This window comes from Trachypithecus francoisi, unplaced genomic scaffold (assembly GCF_009764315.1).
Source record: "Trachypithecus francoisi isolate TF-2019V2 unplaced genomic scaffold, Tfra_2.0 Lachesis_group13, whole genome shotgun sequence".
Classification (NCBI taxonomy): Eukaryota; Metazoa; Chordata; class Mammalia; order Primates; family Cercopithecidae; genus Trachypithecus; species Trachypithecus francoisi.
This window is the reverse complement of record NW_022681458.1, coordinates 69177445-69204634: the sequence shown is the minus strand read 5'-3', so window position 1 is coordinate 69204634 and position 27190 is coordinate 69177445. Positions and strand designations below refer to the sequence as shown.

The window sequence follows — 27190 nt, the reverse complement described above, 5'->3', positions numbered from 1 at the left end:
CCTTCCTTCCTTCCTTCCTTCCTTCCTCTCATCCTTTCTTTCTTTCTTTTCTGCTTCTTTATCCCTCACCAATCATCTGCTGTTACTACCTCCTGATTCTATAATTCTATTGCCCTCCCACCCTTCATTGCTCCTTTTGGAAATAGGAGGTGAAAAAGAGATAAAGGAGAAAGGATTTTGAAAAAACAAATATGGTATAGACAAAGAAACGACCATGTCTTCGTTCCGCGTGTATGGTACTGCCCACATGTGACCCTTTAAATATACAGATTTTAAAATGTTTGGTGGCTAAGGTACCTAGTGCCATTTGTACAAAGCTGTCTCTTTTTAAAATATTATACTTTTTGCCCATTGTCATGAGAAACTGATTTTGATCTCAATCTCTGTTAACACCATTATTTATATGATGTGTTTCGATGTAAAGTCAAGTCATATCCTAAACCAATGTATTGGAACCAGTGGCCAAGAACAAGTGAGTAGATACTCTTGCTTTCCTAAAGATTTCCACAAGAACCTAATTTCCTTTTTTGTTTTTTCCCCCTTCCAGATTCTGTTTTAAATGACTTTATTATGATGCACTGTGTTTTTATGCCAAATACCCAGCTTTGCCCAGCCCTGGTGGCCCAATATCCTTTTATTGTGATTGTAAGTTCCTAGTCCCTCAAAGACAACCCCACCTGTCGAAGGCCATTCTCTCATCTCATCTTCTGAAGGTAAGTCACGGCCCAGGCAGAGTTGTACATTCCACCCTCGTCACACTGAAATGTGTTTTCCCACATTTCCCACGGTTTTCCCCTGTACAGACTCTAGCTCTGCCCGGCAGAGGTCTGCTGTGCCATGTTTAAGGATTTCCTCCCTGTTACCTGTATTGGGCCATTCTTTCATTGCTATAACGAAATACCTGAGGCTGGGTAATTTATAAGAAAAGAGGTTTAATTGACTGGCAGTTCTGCAGGTTACCTAGGAAGCATCGTGCCAGCCTCTGTTTCTGGGGAGGCCTTGGGAAACTTATAATTGTGGCCAAAGGTCAAGGGGGAGCAGGAGTCAGGTGGGGGAGGTGGCAAACACTTTTAAATGACCAGATCTCATGAGAATTCACTATCTCAAGGACAGCACCAAGACATGAGGGATCCACCCCTATAACCCAAACACCTCCCACCAGGCCCACCTCCAACATTGAGGATTACATTTCAACATGAGATGAGATTTGGACGGGGACAAACATCCAAACTGTATCATTACCTGTGCAGAGAAGTGTGAACCAGCTTACCACAGGAAGGTGATGCTGGCAAAAAAAATATCCATGCCTGGGAGGCAGGCTAGAGAGGGTTATGGAGAAGAACCTGGGAGTATTAGCAGGAACGGTTCGCTAACATCAGAGACAGACTGTTCCCTGGCATGATGGACAGTGGTCGGCTTGTGTTCCTCCTCTGAGCTATGGTATTAAATTGTTAACATGCTGAGATAAATACAAGTTATCACTGTAGGATAACTTTCTTTTCCCATTCATCCTAGTCCATCCTCTCCTCTAGATACCAAAATTTCTTTCTTTGTTACTACTTTTTATTATCATCTTATTGACTTAAAGACCCAAAATTTGAAATCCAGTGACAATTCCTCTCTATAGCTTGAAGGCCAAGTTTGTTTGGGACAGCTTTTCAACAGTGTTTGGAATGGCCCAGTTGATGCTGGTATGTAGCACAGAGCAAACATTCTCAGAAAATGGGAGTGGAATAAAAGAAGTGGGTATTATTAATGAGCTTCACACTCAATTTTGGGAGCATGTGAAAGTATATTCTAAGATTTTGTTTTATTTTTAGAACAACAAAAATTTAAACCCCAATCACTTTGGCCGTTTTGATCAGTTAAATATATTGAAGGAGAATGGCTCTTTTATTCTTTTTTTTTTTTTTTTTTAGCAATTCAATGAATGTTGGCATGTTTTCCTCATTCAAGATTATAATTACCCTACCTGATTCTCATTTTCTTGTTCACTCATAATTCTCTTTGAAGTAAACAATGTATGAGGACAGGAGATTTGAGTTGAAGGTGCAACTCAGAGGGAGCTGCAAGAGGGAGATTTGTGTGTTTATTTGCCTGGAAACTGTCTTACCGAGTAATGATGGCTTAATGAGACTTACTTATATTATATATTTTTTCTGGCACATACTCAATTTTTCTCAAGTAAAATGAACACAGGATCTCTGTGCTCTTTTAACTCCATACGCACTAATCATTATAGACCTTTGAGATTTGCTGGAAGGAAAAATAAAATCCACCATTGAGTTTAGACTTGCTTTTTTTTTTTAACAGTTAGAAGGTCGATAAGCCTAAGGCAAACAAAACTCAAGGACAAGTTAGGGAGTTCAGTGGGCCAAGGCGCAGCATCTTTACAACTCTAAGCCCCAAACACTGCGCTTGTCTTTTTTTTCAGATTCTAACTTCTTCATTTATTAGCTTGTTCCCCTTCAAGAGTTGATTGAGAGCATTCAAATCACTAACTTCTCTTTTTAAAATAGTGCTCTGGAGAGAAGGTCTGTTCCTGCCCAGGTGGGGAGGAGTGGGGAAAAATGATACCGGCAGGGAGGGAGAGGGGAAGGCAAGAAAGCAAACAGGCGTGGAAGAGTTGTGACATCAAATCCGACTTCTTTCTTCTGTAGATGGGGGAATCCAGGATGACTGGGTGTAATCTCTATTATCTAGGTCCCTTAGACCACCTCCCTCATATCTGGCCCTGTGGGAACTTAGATTCTCTTCACTGTTCTATTTTGAATCAGCTCTGTTTGTGTCAGGTGCATGCTAAGAACATTGACCAATATTATACCACTTTATCCTGACAGGATTTTATTGGGTTAGTATTAGCTTTGTGTTACAAATGAGGGTCCTGAAGTTACCCCCAGCCCCCATAAAAAACAAAAAAAGGAGTGGCTTGCCCAGGGCAAGTAGCTGAGTCCTCCAGATGATTCCAAACCTGGAGTTTGCCTTTTTTTTCTCTCTGTCTTCACAACTTATTTATTTCAAAGCTTGTTTAAATTTTAATGATTCTGTAACCTTTAATTAGAGTTTAAGAACATTTCAAGACAATATATTGCATCATAAACTGCTTAACAGCACACCTGCAAGCAACAGGGATGTATAATGCAAACTTGAACAAGTGGTTTAACCCCTATGTTTTTAACGTGGGACATCAGGGATAGTAAAATACTTAACAATGTTTCATTAGTCAGTTGCTTTAGTGGAGTATTTTTGAAGTGCTTAACATCTGGAACTTTTCATAGCAGCCCTATGAAGGAGTCAGTATTTTTACTGCTATTTTTCTAAATCAATAAACTAGAATAATGAAAAATTATGAATTGCTCAGAGAAAGGTAATTACTAGCACAGAAAAGATTTGAGCCCTGAGCTACTGACACATATTTCTGTTCTTAATCCACATTGTGTGTCTCTTCCAATTTTGCTTTTACCATAGAGAAGGATAGTAGAACTCTGCTGAACATTAATATATCGGGCCTTTTATGTGCTAATGAGAGAGACTCTCTATTCATTGGACACAGTTTGGACATGATTTGACCCGATGAATACAAGTGCTTTATAATGAGTTTGAAAATCATATTTGTTCAATTTCTATACTTTTCATCTCCAGGTTCTTTAATCTTTTTTTAAATCTGCATTTAAAATTGAGTTCAATTTTCCTTTAGTCTTCAAAAGAAAATTAAAACCACCTGTATATAACCCTATAACCTCTCAAGTGTAGTACTGCTAACCATTTTGTGTATATCCTTCTAGTCTTTTTTCTATACATATAGATATATGTTTTTAAATGTAAGAATGGGATCATACTGTAAATAATTTTGTATACCTTTTAGTTAAGCAATGTTTTGTGAATATCTTTCTATGCCATTATTTTTCTATGCCATTTTTCTAAATATAGATAGTTGTCATCCTTAAAAATAAAACATTCTCATTCCAAAAAATTTTAATTACCACAAAAGGAGAAGAGAGCAAAGTTCACCTGGTATCTCACCACCATTAATAAATTTGTTTTTAAAATTTTGGAATTTATGTATACATTTTTATGTACAAAAGATTTTATATAAATTAAATAATGTTACATGTGCTTTTTGGTAATATGCTATTTTTCACTTAGTGGTATATTGTGAATATCTTTCCAAACTAATATATATAGAGATAAAACTATATCATCTTTTTTTCTTCTAGATAATTCCATAAACATTTATTGACCACTGGAAATGTGTCACATAAAGTACTGGGCAACAAGGGGGCAAAGATGTGAGAAGGACACATTATCATTTTTAATGACTATAGTATCAATAGATATGTCATCATTATTTTCTCAGCCTCTACCTATTGGATATTTAGATTATTTCCACATTTTTTTTGCTATAACAAACACAATGGAGTGAATTGGCATCCTTCCAGCTAAATCTTTGCCCAAGTATATGAAAATGTACTCACTTGAAATTCCTAAAAATAGGCAAAGAATATGTAGTATGTTAATGCTTCTGACATGTATTCCCAGATTGCTCTCCTGTTGTCTCAATTTTATGCTTTATGATTAAACTCTGCCATATTCTTGTTTGTGCAACTCCAGGCTGGCCTTCAGTTTAGTAAGTGATCACATGAAGTCAATACTATTTTGAATTTTAATAACTCTCTTTGATTCCGAGTATTTTCAGATTATTTACTTTATCTTTCCAACACCAGTTCTCCAAATGTAAAGCAAAAAGTCTGGTATATTATTTTTGTTGTTGTTGTTGTTTTGTGTTTTTTTTGTTTTGTTTTGTTTTGTTTTTTTGAGACAGAGTCTTGCTCTGTCACCAGGCTGGAGTGTAGTGTCACGATCTCGGCTCACTGCAACCTCTGCCTCCTGGGTTCAAGCGATTCTCCTGCCTCAGCCTCCCAAGTAGCTGGAACTACAGGCATGCACCACCACACCCAACTAATTTTTTTATTTTTAGTAGAAATAGAGTTTCACCATATTGGCCAGGATGGCCTCGATCTCTTGACCTCATGATCCGCCTGCCTTGGCCTCCCAACGTGCTGGGATTATAGGCGTGAGCCACCATGCCTGGTATTTATTTCATTTCACATATAGGAGAAATCAAGGTACAGGAAGGTCTAATAACTACCTGAGATCCTGCATATACTGGTAGACATTTGGAGGAAGTCCGTGTAGCACTGATGTAATAGTGGTTTGCAGTGGACGTTGTGGTTGATTTGCCAACCTACAGGCCTTATTACTTGGTCATTCTAGCCACTCGTAGTAATTAGCCTCCCTTGCCAAAGACTGGTTCTCCAGTGCCAGACCCAAGCTAGACTGGGCCAATGGAATTCAAAGAGAGGCTTCCTGGGCTTTTGGTGAAAACCTTTTTAACACTTAGGAGAAAAAAACAGGAAGCCTGTAACCCCAATTGCCAGCAGCAGCTATCTTATAACCATGATGGGAATAAACCCCAAGATAAAGCTGGAATGAGGACACAGTCAGGAAAAACGGGGGTCTGTGATAACATCATTAGCATTTGACTGGTCCTGAAGCTTACTCTGCCAATGGATTGTCTTTTTATGTCAATGAATATAGGTGTTTGTTGTTTAGGACAGATTCTTGCTGCAGCTAAAAGAATCTTAAGGATGAATGGCTGATATTTAAACTTATAGAAATTTTAAAACAGCAATAATTTTGGACAGATTTTTTTGTTAATATACGAGTTTTCTTTAGCTTAGTATTCATCACAAATTTTGTGCTTTTGGCATGGAAATAATGAGTTTAGTTTCTTGAATTAAGAAGAAAAAAGACCGGGCATGGTGGCTCAAGCCTATAATCCCAGCACTTTGGGAGGCTGAGATGGGCGGATCACGAGGTCTGGAGATCGAGACCATCCTGGCTAACACGGTGAAACCCCATCTCTACTAAAAAATACAAAAAACTAGCCGGGCGTGGTGGCGGGCGCCTGTAGTCCCAGCTACTCGGGAGGCTGAGGCAGGAGAATGGCGTGAACCTGGGAGGCGGAGCTTGCAGTGAGCTGAAATCCGGCCACTGCACTCCAGCCTGGGTGACAGAGCGAGACTCCGTCTCAAAAAAAAAAAGGAAGAAAAAAAATAGAACATGGATTTGCCAATAAGTTTTAACTAAATCCACCTTTTCTGTGTTTCATCCCCGTACAAAAGCAAACACAACAGCTTCCCTCACTGAAAAATTAGGGTCCCTGTCATAAAAATCTTTGTGAAATTGATCTGGAGATGTTCTCTTTATCAGTTGACTTGGGTTTTATAAGTGGAACGTTTATCAAAATCTGCTTTTCTTTTTGATGAAAGATTCACATAATAGCAGCAGGTTCATATTCTTTCAATGAAGCCAAGTTTTTAGGAACATTTTTTAGATTTCCTAGAAAAACTTTCAGCTTAAATTTTGTTGTAACCAGATTTTGTCATCATAGTCCCCATTTGATTCTGAAAAGTGTTTGATCCATATGTCACCATCAGAGCAAGTTGCTTCTGCAGATATGCAATTTGAGAGTTTGTTTCCAATAAAGAAGACTTTGTTTGATGATGTTATGAACATGATATGCTCCTTGGGAAAAAAAAATGACTGTCTTATCAGATATGCTAAAAAATATTTCGTATACATGTTCTCAGCCTCCTATCAACACTATGTACTCTTTTAATCTTGTTTTTTACAATAGGGAGAGTGAGTTCAAGCAGCTAAATAATTTGCCCCAAGCTACATAGCTAGTAAATGTTAGAACAAGATATGAACCCAAGCAGTGTATTGCATCAGGGCACGTCCTAACTGCTGTGCTATGAGTACAAGCCCTTGGCTTGAGACTTAAAAGGAGAATAGCCAAGAATTAGAGACTTGTGAAAACACGGAGAGTTCTGAAAATGAGTGGGAAAAATATTCTGAGCAAGAAAATGGAAGATAATTAAAGAAATTGATGGTACAGAAGGCGCTCCTGTGAGTTCAAAGTTAATAGGTACACACAAACAAAGGAGCAGCTTGTGCAGACAGGAGTAACATCACAGACTGAAACCCAGAAATGCCAGGTCTTATGAAAAATTCCACAACTGTCCATTGAAAATATTTTAAATGACTTCCAGAGGAGAATCAGTAATAACACTGGTGGCTAAGATTTACTGAATACTTAATATGTTTCAGATACATGTTTTACCTGTATTATCTCATTTCATCCTTAACAGCAATCTTCTGAAGTTTACTGATGAGGAAACCAAGGCTCTAAATTGTCAGTTAACTTACCAAAGGTCGTACAGTTTTTATATAGGTGGGGAAGCCAGGATAGGACCTAAGTAGTATAATTTCAGAACTTGCATTTTATGAACACGCCATATGAAGGAAGAAATAGACCCAGTGGTCAGGATGTCGGGCTGCTCCACAAAGACAAGAAGCCCAGATTATAGTAAAAAAAAGCAAAAGCTCTGAAGTAAAAAGACCTGTGTTTAAGACCTGTGTCCTATAAGTTATATTATTCAGCAATTATGCATAACCTCTCCAAGTCCCTTCTGTAAAATAGTGGTAATTATATGATATGGTCCAGCCTCTATGTCCCCACCCAAACCTCATCTCGAATTGTAATCTGAATTTTAATCCCCATGTGTTGGGGGCAGAACCTTGTGGGAGGTGATTAGATCAGGGGGGTTGTTCCCCCCATGCTGTTCTCATGATAGTGAGTGAGTTCTCATGAGATCTGATGGAAGGGGCATTTCCCACCTTCATTTGGCACTTCTCCTTCTTGGCACCATGTGAAGGACATGATGCTTCCGCTTCCACCATGATTGTAAGTTTCCTGAGGCCTCCCCAGCCCTGCGGAACTCTTTCCTTTATAAATTATCCAGTGTCTTGAGCAGTTCTTTATAGCAGCGTGAGAATGGACTGACACATTATACTTGCCCTACCCACTTCACCCGGTTGTTGTGAAAATCAAATGAGGTTATGTGTGTGAACATACATTATAAACCTTAAAACCCCATATAAATGTTGCTATTATTATACCATCAGGAGAGAAATATGGTATATTATAAAGAAGATACAAAAGCTTTGTCTTGTCAGTGGGCAGATGACCCCCAAAGTTTGTTTTCAGCTGCAAGCAGAGATCTTGTATGCAAAGCAGGGTTTTAAAAAACAACAACATTGAAGAGCATCAGTTTGAATGTTGTTAAGTGTTTTATAAATAGCTGCATAATTAGCATGTACTTACTGCAAAAAGTATACATAATATTTTATTCCCTGTTGTAGGCTGTAATGAATCTGCTGCCTCTACATCCTGGGAGGTTTTCACTTACTTTCCCCATGATAATTTTAATACATGGAACCATTATTAGCTGAATTAAGAATAAGTAAATGAGCAGTTAAAAAAAAAGTACAGAAAAATTACAGGTGCCTGTGGTGAGTAAGATAATAACTAGGTAAAAATATATGAAATAATTACAGTGTTTGAACGGCAGAGCCGGCATGAGGAAAATGACTCAATGGAATATTAAGCCTGCTGTTGGCAGGGTAGAAAAACTGTAGCCTACACTGTGGCCTTCACCTCTTCTGATTCTCAGCCCTAAAACCTCACTGCAAACAGATTCAATTTGCTCTCAGTCACATGTACACAATGCTGAAGGAGGTAGTTCAGTTCAGTGAAGATTTAGTCACTCTGAAAGTTTGTCATCCTGTAAATTAAATACCCAATAGCTGAAAGATTCTATTTAAAAGATGTACCAGATGTTTTGCAATTAAATTCTTTATGAACTTATTTAGAATGTACCTCTGATCTGTATTTGACATCTTGACAAAATGGGATTCCGGGTAACTTAGATAAAGGCTCTTAAATAGCTGTGATATTTTTAAAGGTTTTTTTTTTGTTTGTTTTTAGAAAAGTGCATTAGTTATAGCATTCCAAACTGTGCAATTAAATTGTTTGTAATCAGTTGATCAAAAAACATTGAAGGTTTTTGTGTGCCCAGTCCTTAGCTAGAAAATGCAGAAATTAACAGTGAGTTTATGACTTCGTTCCTTCTGTTAAGGATTCTGATTTAATGCTTCCAGATGGTGAGAAATACTTTATTACAGGTTAAGTATTCCTTATCTGAAAATTCAAAATCCAAAATGCTCCAAAATTTGAAATTTTTTGAGCTCTCATACCAGTAGGTTTAATGCAAACATTCCAAAATCCAAAAAAAAAAAAAATCTGAAATCCAAAAACACTTCTGGGCCCAAGTCTTTGGGAAAAGACATACTCAACTGTGTAAGCAAATCTTGAAGTTGGAATTTGAATGACCAGATTTAACAATGTCTGCTCAGTCGCAGTGAGCCACTGCTTTCCTAATTGACTGGTATTAAACTATAGCAGAGGGGATCTCGTTCAGGTATTAACAATTTCTGTGCCTCTCTATCAGATTATGAAGGCTGCAATAGTTAACTCTTGATTTTCTGCATGTGCTTTGTTATGAAGATTTGGAGGATCAATTTCTACATCTCAGGTGGATTTTCCTATTTCCCAACAAACTTTGAAGTCATGTGACTCTGCTGTATAATCTATGTTTGTGTAAAGAAAGTAATGTTAATATCAGACAAAACACAACAACATAGACAGGTAAAAAGAGTACTGGGGAAGAAAATAAGAAAACTGAGTTCTAGTTCCAAGAATTCCTTTGATAAATTTGGAAAAATCACCTAAACTCATTCTGCCTCGGTTTGCTTACCTCTAAGGTGATAGAGTTGAAGGAAATGTAATCAAAGGGCTCTTAAAACAGAGATGCTGTGATTCCATGACTTATCTGAAATCAACTCAAATGTGTCAGTGATAAGTTTGGCCACTCAAACTATATGGCCTTTTCGTAATGGTGTTTAAAATACTAATTCAGTAAGTAATTTTATATTGCCTTATAGACTTTACAAAAACTAGAACTTTATGAGATATAGGAACCATGCTGTCTTTCTGCACCTCTTTCCCCATGAGTTCAGGCAGCCATATTTCTTCTTTCCTGGACCCAACTGTCATGATATCATGAGTCATGGCCTTATTCAATAAAAGCACTTCTTGATCATGCATTATTCCAGTTTTAGCCAGAGAAGGCTTCTTCAACCTTCCTGATGTGTCTGAATTATGAACATGCTATATTTGAAATGTTACTCTTTTTAGATTGTACTTTTGACATCATATTGAGACAAGGGAACTAGTAGGATATTCTTTATTCTTTGGCTGCTACCTGAAGGGAATATAGTTTTTCCCCCTTCCTACCTTTTTTGTAGGAGTTAAATAAAATCTAAAAATTACAAACTTTCTAAAAGCCTGGGGAGATTGTTATGGGAATGAATAGAAACCTCAGCGTCTGATCTGTAACCATTTCAGGTATAATCCATTGTATACAAAGTTCTCTTTGTGTTTCTTAAGAACCTGATTTAACAGACATTTCAGAAAGGGAACCCTATGTGTCGCCTCTGGAGGAGCAGAATCCTTGAGCAATGCCTGGATTCAGCTATAAAAGTAGTATCACCCCCACCCTCACTTTAGTAAATAAACATCCATAAGGGGACAAATGAGACTTTGTGAAATAAGTCAGTGCTTCCTTTTATTTTCCCAGAGGTAAAAATACTGAACTTTCATGAGAAAAGGGAGAAAGCCTTTCTCAGTCCCTCCGGATTTGGTCAATTCTGTCTCCCTAGAGACTGTGGGGTTCTTCATCAAAGACAAGGGGTGCTCAGCCCTGGTTACTAAACATGCAGAATCAGCTGCGGGAACCTTGAAACTTCAGTGCACACACACTCACACAAAAGGAATTTCTTTCCCATTAAGATGTTTGCTTTCTGGATGCGTTTATTCTTAATAATTTCATGAACCCAAGCACTAAGGTCTAGTTGCTATAGCCGCTGGTTAGGATAGTGGGGGTGGGAATAGTGGAAAGAGCCCCATCTGAATTTGCAAGCCCTGCCATTTATTCACTCAACAACCTTGGCCAGATCTCTTCTCGCTGAGTCTCCATTTCCTCACTGGTAAATATTTCTTCCTCAGGTTTGTAGAAAGCATCATTTGATAACATAAGAATATTGAGCTTATTTTATGAATTATAAAGTTCTATACACATGTTATCATAACAAGTAGGAAAGACTCCTTCCTCTCTCTCTCTCTTATCTTTCTCTCTCTCTCCCCACACCTCCTTTCTCTCTTACACATGTGAATACCTCCTTTTCAACATGTTGTCCAATGTAATAGTTCAGACGAATAGGACTGTGCCCATTGTATCACCAGAACCTAGCATGGTGCTTTACTCAAAGTAGTCTGTTAATTAATAATTGGTGAATCAATTGGATCAATTTGAATAGTTTCTTTGCCTAAGTACTTGTTAAGCACTTTGATGTATTTTCTCTGAAAAGCATATTCATTCATTTGAAAATATATTTACCTCTTAAAAACCACATTAACGCCTTAATTGTCCTATGTTGGGGTTATATTTCTAAATTTAGGCTAAGCGTTCACCACTCTATTACTACGAGCTCAATCAAAGTTTCCCTTTCCTCTCTATGCTGTTTCCATCTTTGAGTGATTTAAAATGTACTCACGTTGCATGTGTAGTGAAATAAGATCGTAGTTTATAGAGTAACTTAGGGCACAGTGTGACATTCTTTTAAATTGGCATGATCTGAGAGAGAATTAAATTTGCTCATTTTTCACAGCACAAGGCCATCAGAAAGGTCGTCTTTCACAGGCACTATCACTTAGACCTAGAAGAGGAGCTAGAGGGAGGAAGCTTAGCCTCAGGTGCCCGGTGAGGAATATACATGGTCCATAGTGGCATCAGGATATTTGGGACAGCAGTCTAGGGAGCGAGCCCAGCCTACTGGGAGCTTTGACACATACTGTACTTAGAATTCAGAATCGCCACCGACTCTTAACATTTATAGGGGTTGGCCTTCCTCAGTCCACACCCCTGCTCCGCACCTCGGCCATTCTTCCTGTCTCCGTTTGGCTCCTGTGCCATGGAAATGAAAAAGATAGCACCTGCCAAAGCCTGATGTCATCCAAGTTTCTACACAAACACAAGTTACCATAAAACTAAACCAAAGACAGCACAATGGCAAGGCAGCATTGTGTTTCCTTTATGTTAGTTTGTGGTACCTACCTGATTCTGCTTTGGTCCACCTTGCCTTAGCGTTATTAAATGTAGTAGCTGAAAGGGAATTTGGAAATGATTTCTTCTCACCTCCTCATTTCATGGGTGAGTAAATGGAAGTATGCAGCGGCTAAGTATGCAGCGGCTAAGAGTAAATGGAAGATCGCATAGGTAAGTGCTGGCAGCTAGAGGACTTGAACCCATATCCTCCCACTCTTGGGTGAACCAGTACATATTTTTCAATCAGTCAAGACTTTCTTATTTGGTACCTACCATGTGTCTGACTATGCTCCTACATGCCATTAAAAAATGGTCATAAAATATAATGTCCAGCATTGCAACTCTTTGGAAAGAAAAACTTAGTTATAAATGCATGCAAGCAAGAGACCGAAGAGTTAATCAGAAAAGAAATAATTTTCACATAAAGTGATCTTTCTTCCTTTCTTTATTGTAAGCTGAGAGAGAATTGTAGCAATACAGGTTGAGCAATTTTCTTTTTTATGAATCTTGTGCTCAATTTATGAAAGCCATTTTGCAACCCATTTACATGCAGTAAACCTTTGCTTTAAGGTTCTGTCATTTACCTTGATCATGATTATTTATAGTCCTTTTAGAAAAGGCCCTTTACTGGTTTAGCTCTCAAGCACAGCACTGCCATAAGCCAGTTTTCTACAACGTCTTTCAAGGCAGGGCAGGAAGCTAAGACAGAGCCAGTCTTGTAGCTCGCTGTGAGGAATGGGGGTGTTGGGTAATGGGAAGAACACTAGACATCAGGAGTCTTACATTCGAAACCTCTGCACTCTCACTATGTAATCCTGGCCATTTATGCTTCTTTAGTTTCAGTTTGTTCACTTGTAGAAACGGAGTGACACTTTCCTCACAAGGCTATAAGAGTTGAACTGAAGTACTTTGTGTGCAAGTTATATTGTAAATTGTGAAGAGTAAGTTATTTTATGAACTGATTATCTATAATATGAACTATAAATCATTGAAAAAGGAATGGTATGTCTAACCTAAAATATTTCTTGATTACCTCTGATGTCCTTGTGTAGTACATACAAGAATGGACCAGGGACCTTTACTCTTGGCACATAGGAGACCCTCAATCAGTACTTGTTGCATTAATGAATAAATAAAGTTTCTGGGTGAAAGTCAGTATGCTAGGAATGGTGTAGACTACAGGACAAATGACCATCAACCCAAGCCTCAAGGTGCTTGCAATTAAGATGGTAGCCGTAAATGTGCAAAGAGCCAATAAGGTAAGTTATGGTTCTACACAAGAGAAGAAGGTACGGTGTAAAAAATGTGTCTGAGGCCCTCACCAGAGAATTGGTACAGCAGGAGCCTTTCCTCTTCCTACCTCTGGGTGGGTTTATCTACCTCCAGCCTCACTTGCCCACCCATGCACTCTTTGTATCAGCCATGGTCCCAGCAGGACTAGATGCCCACTTGGAAGGGTTTCACTGAAATGCATATAACAAAGGGGATTACAGAGATTCGGGCAGAATTTTGGAAACCAACAACAGGTGGAAACGCACCCAGAGAGAAGCAACGGCAGGAAACATTACCATCCAGAGCGGCAAAGGGCAAGGCAGATCCTGGCAGAGAATGACAGCTAGAGCTAGACACAAGAATCCTTGTCCACACCAAATCCAGGAGGAATCTGTGAAAGTCTAATCCCTTGGGCAACTATCAGGCCAGAGTCAGCAGGAATTAACAAGGAATTGCATGCATTTGGCATATACACTTTCTGTGGGGTTTTTCATGAGGGCCTAGGGGAGGAATTCTGTCTGTCTAAAAGCCTGGCTTTCTGAAGTTGCGATCTGTCACTCTTTACCTTTGAAAGTAGCACGTGAAATGAGTGTGAAATGGCTCGATTTCTTCCTTGACTCCTCGGCACTTACCACGCACAGCCTTCACAAGGTACAGAACAGGAGAAAATGGATTATGCCCTCAACAATAAGAGGCGAGTCATCCGCCTGGTTCTACAGTGGGCTGCCATGTATGGAGACCTCCTACAAGAGGATGACGTGTCTATGGCCTTTCTGGAGGTAGGCAGGGGTCATCCCTTCCAAGAATACACCATTGTCCTATAATACAGGGACCTACCTGTGGGCTCAGCAGCTTCCCTGGAGAGACTGTCATTGCAAATGCAAGACTTTGTGAACACATTCATTCATCAGAAAGGAACTACAGTCTGACTCCATAATGGGTAGCATTTTCATGTATTTTCATCTAGTCTCCTTTTCTTCATATGTTTTATCTTGTAGTCACATAGCACCCATCATTCTGCAGGCTGCCTTTTCCATTTAGTTTGATATAAGGATTTTTCTGTCAGTACAGTCCTTATAATACAAATTTCTTTACATCTCCTGAAGTAATCAAAAAAATTTCTAATGACCATTGAGTAGCCGTGTCACAAATATATTTATGTGTTCCCTTATTGTTGGGTGTTCACATCATTTCCAGTTTTCACCTTCCTAGAATAGTAGTACGGTAAAAAGTCTTGTGCAAGTGAGTGTGTCCTTGATTACCTCCCTAGAAGTGGGATTACTAGATCAAATGGTAGATATTTTTGAGTGGAGTGGAGCAGATCGTTTATTTAGGAATTGCCAGAACCGGAAATGATAGGCTGTGAAAGCGGTTCATGAACACTGCTGTAAGCTGCACTTCCCCATTCCTTCCCGTAACTCTAGCCCCAAATTACAGCACTGATCCTGACATTTAAGCCCAGTTGGTCACTCTCCCCTCCAAAATTTGGATGAAGACCTTACTTCTGTGCAGGCAAAAGGCAATGTTACTTCCGTTTCAAACTTTTTCAGTCTGTGTGTTCTAAAATTATAAATTATCCAAAAGAAACATACACCCTCTCTCCTTTCTATTCATATCATTTCACAGCGAGAGGGGCGAGGCCGGGAGGGAAAATGGACCGTGAGCATCCCTCCAAGCTGAGGAATGAAGTATTTTGAAAATGTGAAGAATGGCGGTAGCTTGGGGTCACACATTGACTCATGGCCTCTACTCATTGAGTACAGGACCATTTTGCAGATGAACTAAAGTGATGGTGAAGCTGGCACTGCCATGGTTCTCACCTTCTGCTACAGAGCCTCACCTTCTGCTGCAGAGCGGAGCAGACACACCTGCAGCTGCAGGGTCAGGACAGTTCCCAGAAGGGCAGCAGAGAGTCCTGAGTTGGTGGCACAGACTCAGCATAAATTCGCTACAGTGCTGAAGACCATGCTGCATCTTACCACCAACTATGACCCCGAATGGGTGGCACCTAGTAAATAAACAATACATGCCAAAATAATGTGAAAATGAACACTGAAGTTCCCCTGAAAAAAAAAAAAAGTAAAAAAAGTGCTCTTTTGTGGACTCCAAAATGACCCATTTCAAAACACTGGCTTTCATATAAATACCATATAAACAATTCACCTGCAATTTATTTTGAATTGAATTTTTATTGTTGTAAAATAGATATATAAATGTTCCCATTGTAACCATTTTTAAGGGTATAGTTCAGTGGCGTTCATTTCATTTCTGATGTCCGTGCAGTCATTGATTGCCACTATCTATTTCCAAGACTTTTTCTCATGGCCAATTTTGAACTTAGACATAGTGTAACATTTTCTTCTTTGTTCTTCCTCCAGTCCATGAAGCCATGGTCTGGAGATGCTGGTGAAGCAGATGACATAGGGATACACCTTTATTGCTCTTGACAGAATCATGTGCCTTTTGCAGTTCTTGTTAAAAGCCTGTGACTTTTGCCAATTACAGGAGTTTTATGTATCTGTATCAGATGATGCCCGGATGATTGCTGCCCTCAAGGAGCAACTGCCGGAGTTGGAGAAGATTGTCAAGCAAATGTAAGGAGGGGCTTGGCTTTGGGGGTGTGCTTTCATCAAGTAAGTCCCAAAACATCCTTTGCCCACAGGAAAGGTTAAAACTAGTCTTTCCATAGCCATGCCCTGCTTGATTTTATTTAAGCAGACTGGACCAAGGGCATAGGCAGTGCAGTAAGGCCAGAGGAACAGAAGGACTGAGATTCTGTTCATTCTGTGCTAGAAGGCTGCCAAAAGAAAGCCTGGGAAAGAAAAGATCCTCCTGTGTGGAGTCCAACTCAATAAATGTGGGTCCCTTAGGTTCAAGGCGCTGAATCTGGCAATAACATGGCCAGCGGCATTTAAAGAAAGTTTGAGGGCAATTATTTATATGGAAAATTCACTGTTTGCTGCCAAGGCGGTTGATAGTGAATATTTGTGTCCTCTCAATGAGCCACAAGGTCTTCACATGCTATTACTTGAGCTATAGATTAAATGCAGTATCAGAGAGTGAGTGTGCTGCTAGATAAGACTTTGAAAGCTAGAAATCCTGGCTTTGAACATCGGTTCTGCCAGGAATCTGCCTCTGACAAGAGCTGATACCTTTGCTGTCTACCCTTCTGCTTTGATTTATTACTATTAAAATGAGGAAGTTCATATTGCCTCCTGAAAGGATTCTGTGATTGTGATTTCATTTTCTAACATAAGATTAGTTATATGCAAATAAGGCAATTTAATAGTAGCAATGGTATTAAATAATGTGCTTTCTCTACTTCTCGTAGCTCAGAAGATGCAAAGGCACCACAAAAGAAGGTAAATGGCATGAACTTGAACTCTCTGTCTGTGCCCTGTAGAATTACAATTCCCCAGAAATATTATATTGCAGTATACGTAAAAGTGATTTCTTTTTTATAGACACGAAATATATTGTCTTAATTTCTTGACTCTGCTTGCTTCTCAGATGTGTCTCCTCTGAGTTGCTAGTGTGCATTGGTCACTCTCCCTTATGGCACTTGCTGTGATTGTTTTTACAGCACAAGGTTCTTTTGCAACAGTTCAATACAGGTGATGAGAGAGCCCAGAAGCGCCAGCCTATCCGTGGCTCTGATGAAGGTGAGAACCCTCTTTCAACTAACTCATAGTTGTATAGATTATTTCGAGTCAGGATAATGGTAAGCATCACCTTGGACCCACAGAATAGCTTCTTCTGGAGGTGCCCTGTTGCCCTCCAGATGGTTTGCTTGGAGGTGCCTTTTGGTGGCCTGATTACTGATGTCCTTAAACTCTTGTGCCTGGAGCTGAGGTGCCCGTCTACCCTTCCCTGATTCGGCCTCTCCCTGCTTAACCCCTTTCCTTGGAGGAAATGAAGATGATCTCAGGGTCTGGTTGTCAGGATTGCCCACCCCTGGGAAAAGCTAGTGGGAAGGTAGCTGGCGCCTAGTGGGTGCCTAGGAGACAGTGAATCACCAGCATCCTGCCCAGGGACAATGCTCTGGCCCTGAGCACAGCCCTGAGCAGGGAGGCTTTACATCAGGAAGATCAAGATGCTGGCTTTTGTTTGGTTGTTTAAGATTCTCCAAAGAAACACAACCAAAAATAGTTACAATAATAATGATAAAAATTTAATTTAAAGCTATAAATGAATCTTGTCATTTAGGACTGCCTCTAAACCCAGGAATTACAATACCATAATGAGAATTGCTCCCAGGATTTTTGTGTTCAGAGCTGAGCCTCGGGGTGCCATATCCAGATCTGCTGATCTAAGTCTGCTGAGCTAAATAGCATCTGAGCTTACGTGGCCTGGCCCCAAAGCACACAGGCCACTGAAGCAAGTGAGCAGGAGTGCCAGCACGTGCTGATGGCCCAGGCCGAAGCCCTCCTGTGTGCAGAGGTGTGAATGGTGGCTCCCCACCGCCACACAGGGTAGCAGTGATCTGTAAATTGCCTACAGTGTAGTACTTCAGACCCTGAACGTCAGCTTGAAGACACTCTCCATTTTTTCCCATGACCTATTTGTGGGGTTTCACCAATATCTCTTGTTCTTTTATTTGGACTTGGCAACCATATGTGCACCTATTCTTAGACCAATGCTAAGGTAAGCAGTTTAGAAGGGGCAGCATGGGGTAAATGAGTGTGAATAAATGCAGTAATAAAAATGGCAAAATGATGCAAATTGGAGAGGATGCCTAAACATTTTTCATAACTACAGTTTTATTGAGAACTCTTAAGACTGATTTACTACCTTGTTATTGCCTTTGCATAGTTCTGTTTAAGGTCTATTGCATGGACCACACCTACACAACCATTCGGGTGCCAGTGGCCGCCTCGGTGAAGGAAGTCATCAGTGCCGTTGCTGACAAGCTGGGCTCTGGGGAGGGCCTGATCATAGTCAAGATGAGTTCCGGAGGAGGTATCAGCCTTAATTCGCATTTTGGGCTCTGCAAAATGGAACTTTCCATCCAAGCAGAAACTATGTAAGGAGTTAGCGTGGTCATGTGAGGCTCACCCGGAGGATGAACTGGTGCTGATGTATGCTTCCACTAATAACAGAAACAGTATGGGTAGAGGCGGGCTGGGTTTCTAATGTGCCCTATCTTGTAGGTACCCACTCTAAACCAGAAAGGTGACTGGAACTGAGGACTCTCGTGTAGATGCTGGCCTGGAGTTCTTTCAGTTTAAACTCTATTCAAAAAAGTTTTAGGCCTTGGAGTCCGGAGAAATATGGACCCCAAGAGGAAATCTAGCTAGACAAGCTCAAGGCCATGGGTTTCTACAAGTCCAAAGTTGGAAGTGGTCAGAAGCTAGTTCTTTGAAGCTGATGATGGTTTTTCTCCTTACTCAGTAGAGAGGCTAGGAGCCTGGCTCAAATGAAATGAGGAATATTTTTCCCCCATGGGATTACGGTTCCTTTCACTGTCCTTGATTACATGGTGCGTTTCTGAAATGTCATTTATTCATTCATCGCATATGTACTGGCCACAGTGTGGCTATGAAGGAAAGAATGAGTTAGACACAGCTCACGTCCCCAAGTTGTTCCCAGGCCAGGGAGGAGGTAGACGGTGAGTTAAAACAATTACAGTTCATGCTGGCAAGTGTTTTAGGAATGACCACATATTGTAGTGAGAGACTAGAGGAAGCAGCAGTGAGGTGCATTTCTCCAGTCATGATTTGACAGCCATTTGGGGGAATCCTTCAGGAACAGGTGAACCATTTCTGTCATGTTTTAAGGTGAATGATTCCATTGATGGAGGATTTTTAAATGCATGTTGGATTTTAAGATCTCCCTTCCATTTCTGCTCCAGTTGCACAAGGCCCAGGACATCTGCCCTCACTGACCCCTTGTCACCTTCCCATAGATATCCCCGGTCCCACCCTCACTTTCTTTAGGTCTTTACCCAAATGTCAGTGTCTCACTGAAGCTCCCTCCTTCGTTTGCTTCATTCCCTTTCTAAACTGTTAACTTCCTCCCCTTACACATACTTCCTAGACCCCATTCCTGCGAGACTTATTTCTCCTTGTCTTCTCACTTTCTAATCTATTTCTTTTCTTTATTGTTGGCGTGTCCCACTATGATGTAACGCTTTTTGGAGTGGGGTTTTTTTTTCTCTATTATTCCCTTCTGTCTCCCCAGTGCCTGGAGCAGTTTCTGGCATGCAGTAAATACAAAATAAATATTTATTAAATGAACTAATTTTTAAAATTGTTTTATTTTTTGACATGTTCTCATCTGAAGAACTAATTTTTTTAATGTGGGAGGAGGCTTAATCTAGTTAATGCTATCGCCCTCCAAATTAGGGAATAAGTGAAAAAACAATAGTAAATTTTGCATCTAAAATCACGTGAGGTCTCAGAAACCTCCGAAGTTTTTAAAAAGTGATCTTTCTGTGTCCAAAGTCCTGGGTGAGATTACCATCTAGAAACATAACTTGTGAGATAAATAGCAAGTGCAGGTTTTACATACTCAGTAATTATGGTTGCAGCACAAAACTGGGTGAATTCACCGTCTGGCATCTCTGTTCCTGTTTTGTGGCCATCTCTGATGGCATCCTGAGTGGCGCAGGGCTGCATGAATGCTGTCTGTTTTATTCTGTGGATCCCTTCAGTACTCTATTTTATGCAGTCGCTCTGCGTGTCCCAGTAATTCACCAAGCTGGCAATTTGTTGGTGTGATTAGGGCAGTGCAGCAAATCTCAGATGTATTTAATAGGCAATCTCATGCTTTTTATGTTCACAGAAAAGGTGGTGCTCAAACCTAATGATGTTTCAGTATTTACGACGCTCACCATTAATGGACGCCTGTTTGCTTGCCCGCGAGAGCAATTCGATTCACTGGTAGGTGTGGATGGCCTGCTCAGAGGAGCATTGCAATCAGAAAAACTTGTCTGGAGCCTAATTTTGCAGTCACACTGAACCCAGTGGCTAAAAAATCTTGAATGGTACTTAGCTTTTTCTTTTTCTGCAGTCTATTAGGTAGGCCTCAGGTGTTCATCTGAGATGCTCGGGGCTTTTGATTTTCTTTTGTGGAAATTAGCCAAGTAGCACCACTATTAGGGCATAATTCAGCTTTCAGAACTGTTTGTTGTAATTCGCCTCATTGGTATGTCCCCAGTTTAAATACTAATGTTAAGAATCTGAATACTTATACCAGGATGGAAATAATTTTTCTAAAGCAAGATATCACTATTTATCAGGCTCCTTTGCATTATGGCAAAGCTACCATCTGGTGTAAGAGAAATGCTGTTCCCCGAAAGCACTTTGTCTACCTTGTGCAGAAAATGCCAGAGGCCAGACCCTTCCCTAAGTCTCCAGAAACACTTGTTACCCAGCATACAGACAGCTCTTCCTGTGAAGAAAGGACTAATAGGCCCATACTAATAATGGAGTAGCCTGCTCTCTTTTAAGCAGGTGGTATTGTCTATTTCTATTTATCCTACCAAAATTTGGTATGGAGGTGAGTAGCTAGTAACATATCTTAGAAAGCCTGGAGGGCCAATTCAGAGGGTGGAGAAACTAGTTTCTTCAGTCTTTGGATACACGGGGTTTCTCCTTTAAGAAAGGCACAAGATAGGCCGGGCGCGGTGGCTCACGCCTGTAATCCCAGCACTTTGGGAGGCCGAGGCGGGCGAATCACAAGGTCAGGAGATCGAGACCACGGTGAAACCCCGTCTCTATTAAAAATACAAAAAATTAGCCGGGCGCGGCGGCGGGCGCCTGTAGTCCCAGCTACGCAGGAGGCTGAGGCAGGAGAATGGCGTGAACCCGGGAGGCGGAGCTTGCAGTGAGCCGAGATTGCGTCACTGCACTCCAGCCCGGGCGGCAGAGCGAGACTCCGCCTCAAAAAAAAAAAAAAAAAAAAAAAGAAAGGCACAAGACAAGAGCTAGAGGTCAACCACATCCCAGTTTAGGGAGAGAGTTTACAGAAGGGATGCATGAGTAGGTTTCAAGATGAATCAGATCAGCTCTTATAGGTATCAAGATTCTCTTCCTTGGACTTTTTAGAGGTTGTTTCGGGCTCATCATAATCCTGATTTTTTGTACCATTTTGTACACTCCAGTGAGGATAGGTGGATTTTTACCATATTTTGAATTCACTTGGAGAGGAACTTAACAAATGTGACATTAGTTTTCCTGCTAATCCCTCATCCATCACAGCCCGTAAGCACACTCACCTTTCCTCAACCACCAGCCTTATAAGATCTGAGTCTGTCCCCAGCCTTTTCCGTGTACTTTTTCAGTCATCTACACTCATAGCTTTCTAAATAAATATTTCTCAATACTGAGGGATTGAAAAAAGTGTCATAAATGAGTCGTGCTGCCCTCTCCTGGAAAGGAAAGCCCTAAAAAGCCAGACCAGCTGCAGCCCCTTCAAAGGTGCTATGTGACATGTTACTGCACGGGTGCTGGGGACTCTTGCCAGTAGGTTCTTGGCCGCAGTACCAAATGACGTGGCGCAGAGACAGGGAGTGTGGACTGTCTTCAGCTCCCTGTGGTGTCTGATACTAACTTTCTAAACCTCTGTTTGTTGGCACACAGTCCCGCAGCCTTCCAAGTTCTTAATCCTTGCTTGTCCTCTGTTTTAAGGCCTCTGTCATTGGAAGGAATGTTCTCTGCATTGAGTACCCTGGGCATAAACTTCTTCCCTATCAGCGCTCTGCCATTCATTGTGCTGTGAGTGGCCAAACCTTACCTGCCTCACATAACTGTGGACAGGGAGCTCCTTCTCTGGCTTTCTAAAGATTCCCTTTGAGGACAGTCCATTGAGGAGGAGTCTCGCAGAGGATACGGTAGAGAATGTTGGCCACACTCTCTGATCTACCCACATATGCTTCTGCAGGGTCTGCTCTGTGCCTGGGGCTGTGCTGGCTTCTGTGAGACACTAAATTCAGAGCCTCTGTCCTTACCGCAGTTACGCCCAAGCCAGAGAGATGAGACTAACACAAGCAGCCTGGAATAGAACAAGTCTTAGTGTTCGATCTTAGTCTTACATTGCGTGGTCTACAATAGAATTAGTAGAATGCAGGCAAGTCAGCCTCGTGGTTAAGGGTTCAGATTCTGAAACTTTACTCTCTTCACATTTTATTTAAGTATAAATGTCAGTACAGAGCAAATTCCTATAAATCTCCATTGTACTATAATGTGATTCTACTTTTATCCATTTGCTGGTTCCTCAGACTTTTACTTAGTACCTACCACATCATCGCAGGTGTTGTAGATGGTTCTGGCTCTGAAATGGTCTTGAAGACAAATCCATGGTGGTCCGTGGACCTCAGTGAACAAACAGTGTAGTGAGGGACCCCAGCATGTGATCAGTGAGGATGCAGTGTAACAAGTGCCACAGCAGAGCTAGACACAGAGGGTGTGGGAGCACGAGGAAAGGGAGATGCTCCAGGTGGCTCACCTTAGCCATCTCTTTGTCACTGACAATCCGCACATCGCTTTTATGTCTTAGTTTCCTCATCTGGAAAATGGGAGGATAACAATGCTGTTCTCCCAATTACCCCTCTCCAGCCTTAGCAAAGAAATCATGGCTCAAAAACCATGGGGAGAAAATGCATGAGAGTTCTGTGTCTGTATGTAGGCAGCTTTCAGATCTGTCTGGGCAATGCAGGCCCCACATAAGCTCTGCTGTGCCTTATCTGTAGGACATTTCCACAGAGCTATGTACGAGAAAATGGCCCAAGGAGACACTTCCCTGGGGTCCAGGGTGAGCATTTAAATTCCCCACTTCTAAGAGAGAAGCACCTTTTGCTGCTCAGATTGCCTCTTCCTTGGCTCATGGAAGGGGTCAACTTGCCCTTTGCTGGGAGGGAGACTTGGTGAGCCCTGCCCACTGAAAGAAAAGTTGAGGCTCAACAGAGCTTTCTGTTGCTCTCAAAAGGGATGCAGGAGTGATAGACCAGCATCCACGACTAAAAGAACTTTGCATATTTCTTAATATTAGACTCTTCCCTGTGTTGTTAGGTAAACGTATCCACCTTACGTAAAGTTATTAAAGCCTCAAGGAGAAGAAAGAGCGAGGTGGACTGGGAATCTCCAATCCTGAGGAGAGAGTGAACAGCAGGAATAACGTTCATTCCTGCTGGGAGGAGGGGCAGCTCCACAGAGCAGCAGAGGGGCTGTGTTCACAGCAGCTGCAAGAGGGAAGGAAGAACATGCAGGGCCAGTTTGATCCTCTGAGAGGTAGTCCTAACTCCTAAAATGTATAAGCTTCCCCAGCCTTTTTTACCTGGGACCTACCCTGGTTGAAATCAGTCTCCTCATTTGCTTCCATATGCTTCTTGCCCATCAGCTTTGGTTTGTTCCCTAAGATTTAAAACTTTGGAATCACTTTTCTTCCCTGCCCCCTGTCCCCTGCATAGAGTAAATTGGGAGCAACAGTATTTAGCTCCTACATCCAGGTATTGTACTGATCACACTTTTCTGTGCATTTGCATTGCTGCAGCACTTCTAGAAAGTGAACTGATTTGGGGGAGAGGACCTCCTTTGTGCCAGGCACTGTATTTACATGGTTCACTGAAATCATCCCTATCCAGTTCTCTTAACAAGCCTAGGGATAGGTATCATGACCCCAGTTTACCAGAGCTGGAAACAGACACTCAAGAGATTAGGGAATCAATCCAAGTCTATGCAGTTAGAGTAGGGTTTATATTCACAGTCACTTGCTCTCTAAAGCTGACACTCATCTGGTCTATTATTATTACAAAACACAACGTCCTAATCTGGTACACGAAGACGCGCTACTAACTGTTCACGCTGTCCATGGGGATCCCCTGTGCTCTCTGCTCCTGCCAAGCAAGTTTCATGACAGCTTCCCCACCTTTATGCCCTTGTCGCTGTCCTTCCACCCCAAGGGACCATCCTGGATGCTCAGGGAAAACCTTGCTATTCTGACCTGCCCGAGCTTGTCTCCTTCATCTTTTAAAGCCCAGCTTCTTCAAGATCCTGTTCAGACCACACATTCATTCCAAATACCCAATAACTTCCAAAAAATCCATTCATGTTCCCCTCCTGTTTATCTCTATACCTGGGTGTCACCTGTGTTGTTGCTTCTGTCCCTTTATACATGCAGATAAGGACCAGCAGCAGATGCTGTCTGTGTGGAGTGCTGTATGGGCCAGATAGAGTTGATTCCCTTCAACTGTAAGCTTGCTTGGTCCTCTCCTAGACTGTAGACTTCCAAATGCAAGGACCGTCTACCTGCAGAACATGTAATTTCTCTAGTGCCCAGAATGCAGTAGGCATTTGTAGAATACAGTGATGATGAAAATGATGATGGATCTTGTATAATATTAGGACTTCTGACATGGATAGTATCTAAATATAGTTAGCATCATTTTGTTTTTATTTTTTATTTTATTTTATTTATTTTTTATTTTTTGGAGATGGAGTCTTACTCTGTAGTCCAGACTGGAGTGCAGTAGCACTATCTAGGCTCACTGCAACCTCACCTCCTGGGTTTAAGCAATTCTTCTACCTCAGCCTCCCGAGTAACTGGCACTACAGGTACATGCCACCACGCCCAGCTAATTTTTGTATTTTTAGTAGAGACAGGGTTTCACCATGTTGGCCAGGCTGGTCTTGAACTACTGACCTCAGGTGATCCACCCGCCTTGGCCTCCCAAAGTGCTGGGATTACAGGCGTGAGCCACTGCGCTAGCCACTTTTGTGACTTTTGGAACTTTGTAATGTATATGTTGCCTATTTAGATATAAATCTATTGCATTATACATGCACTTCCCATATATGCGTCTCATTCATCTTCCTAAGTAAAAACACTTTAGATCATTTCTCATAAAATAAAACTGAGATAAGCAAGTCAGATGGAAACTTTTAGTGAGGGGTCTTCCAGAAAGTAGCAGAGTTTGGTTTTCTAATGTCTAGCCCCAAACACCATGACCATGCGAATAACATCCTCAGCTCAACATCTGCCCAAGAGTACAGGAATCAGACATCATTTGTAACCTCAGTTCACAGAGCTTTCCATCCCCTCATGACCCCAGGCAGTGTGTCCCAAGAGATGGAGAGGCAGCAGTGTTACCATGGCCACTGGCAGTAGGAAGTAGCACTGTGGATGAACGTCCCAAACTGCCATGCCATTACCTGCTTTACAGCAGCTTCAGTGGGAAATAGGAGAAAAAAGTCTCCCAGGACTTCTTCCATTTTTACCAGGGAAAAGAAGAGTTTCCAGGGACCTCCCAGGCCCGAGTGGAAAAGAAGAGAACCTCCACAGGTCACTCTTCACTAAATCTTATTTGCCGCGGTTCACATTTTTCGGTCAGTGGAATTGATGATAGTGATGATTGGTGACTATACAGACGACACTGAAGCAACTAGCATTGTGAGCAAAGGCATCTCGCATCAGAGTTTCCAGATATTCCTGAAAGCATCCATCTCCAGAATCCTTTCCCCTCAGAAACTCCTGAAAGCTTTCAGTGCTAAATACTTGTCTGTGTTGAGTTTCTGATATATTTTTGCATTATTATTCATAGACTCCCTTACCAGAACAGGAAGGCCCAACTATTGGAACAGTGGGAACTTTTGAACTGATGAGCTCCAAAGATTTAGCATACCAGATGACAATTTATGATTGGGAACTCTTCAACTGCGTGCATGAGGTAAGATGCAGGATCAGATGGGTTAGGAGCTCAGATAGCAAGGATAAAGTCTGCTGGTATTGCTTAGTTTGTAAGTGCTAATATGTGCTACAATATGGAAACCACATGACAATTCTTTTGCATACTGAGTTTATAAATAAAGCCTGCTATAAAGCCTTTGAGTATTAAAGAAAAATCTTTACAGTATGCCATGTCTTCCTGTGTATATTAAGCCAGTAAAACCTAGTTTATATTTATATATTTAACAAGCCTCATGGAAGCCTTTCAAATCTGATTGAATTCACATTTGCTGACCAGTAAAACACTGTCTTGACAAATAGAGAAACCTAGCTGGTGTTTTGATTTAAAAACAAATAAGCGAAATTGTTTTCCTTTCTTTTCTAGCTGGAGCTAATCTATCACACATTTGGAAGGCATAATTTTAAAAAGACCACAGCAAACTTGGATTTGTTCCTGAGGAGATTTAATGAAATTCAGTTTTGGGTCGTCACTGAGATCTGCCTTTGTTCTCAGCTCAGCAAGCGTGTTCAGCTATTAAAAAAATTTATTAAGATAGCAGCCCAGTAAGTATATTTAGCTTAGAAACAGAAAAAAAATGTTGAGCTCTGTTTTCATTTTGTCTTCTTAGACTACACCTTAAAAAGAAAAGCAGGATCTAGGAATTGCTAGAGGGCCAAACACAGGGTCTTAGGAATAATCAAACTCTCGTAATGGATCTCTTCTAGATTTTGTAGCATTTAAACATCAATAGATGAATTAACTTCTTACAGCACTGATGCTGGAATCGAAGTTGTGACCTCTCTTTACTCTTTGCTTTCTTCTCAGACGGTTTTGCTTCCTTTAGTTTAAAGATTCCTTCCTTAAACAAAGTTCCCTTATACTTCGAAAGTTCAGTTGAAAAGGATCTTGAAGTCAGTGTCCAGCATGACACATTCTCATCAGTAGAGGGCAGTGCAGCATGCATGAACAGCAGCACATCCAGCCCAGCCAGAATTAAATCGGTAAAATGCATGCAAGCTAACCTGGTACATGAAAATCATCACTATAAACATCAGAAAAAGAAGCTTCCATCTTATAAATATTCTATTAAACAGCACTTCATGGGAAACAGTTTTTTTTACTG

General features: G+C 41.0%; 1 protein-coding gene across 6 annotated transcripts in view; it reads left to right on the top strand.

The window, feature by feature from the left end:
• RAPGEF4 (Rap guanine nucleotide exchange factor 4) overlaps positions 1-27190 on the top strand; it is a 317379-nt gene that overhangs the window by 265415 nt on the left and 24774 nt on the right. For 4 of the 6 annotated variants that reach the window (XM_033231110.1, XM_033231107.1, XM_033231108.1 and 1 more), the window contains 9 exons: positions 548-626; positions 14032-14182; positions 15909-15997; positions 16735-16765; positions 16987-17065; positions 18216-18362; positions 20187-20284; positions 25942-26067; positions 26452-26630. In XM_033231110.1, coding sequence (XP_033087001.1) covers positions 548-626; positions 14032-14182; positions 15909-15997; positions 16735-16765; positions 16987-17065; positions 18216-18362; positions 20187-20284; positions 25942-26067; positions 26452-26630 — 979 coding nt within the window. Of the gene's footprint in view, positions 1-547; positions 627-14031; positions 14183-15908; positions 15998-16734; positions 16766-16986; positions 17066-18215; positions 18363-20186; positions 20285-25941; positions 26068-26451; positions 26631-27190 lie in introns of those variants that run through there. The other 2 variants (XR_004441700.1, XM_033231112.1) reach the window with 2 other exon arrangements.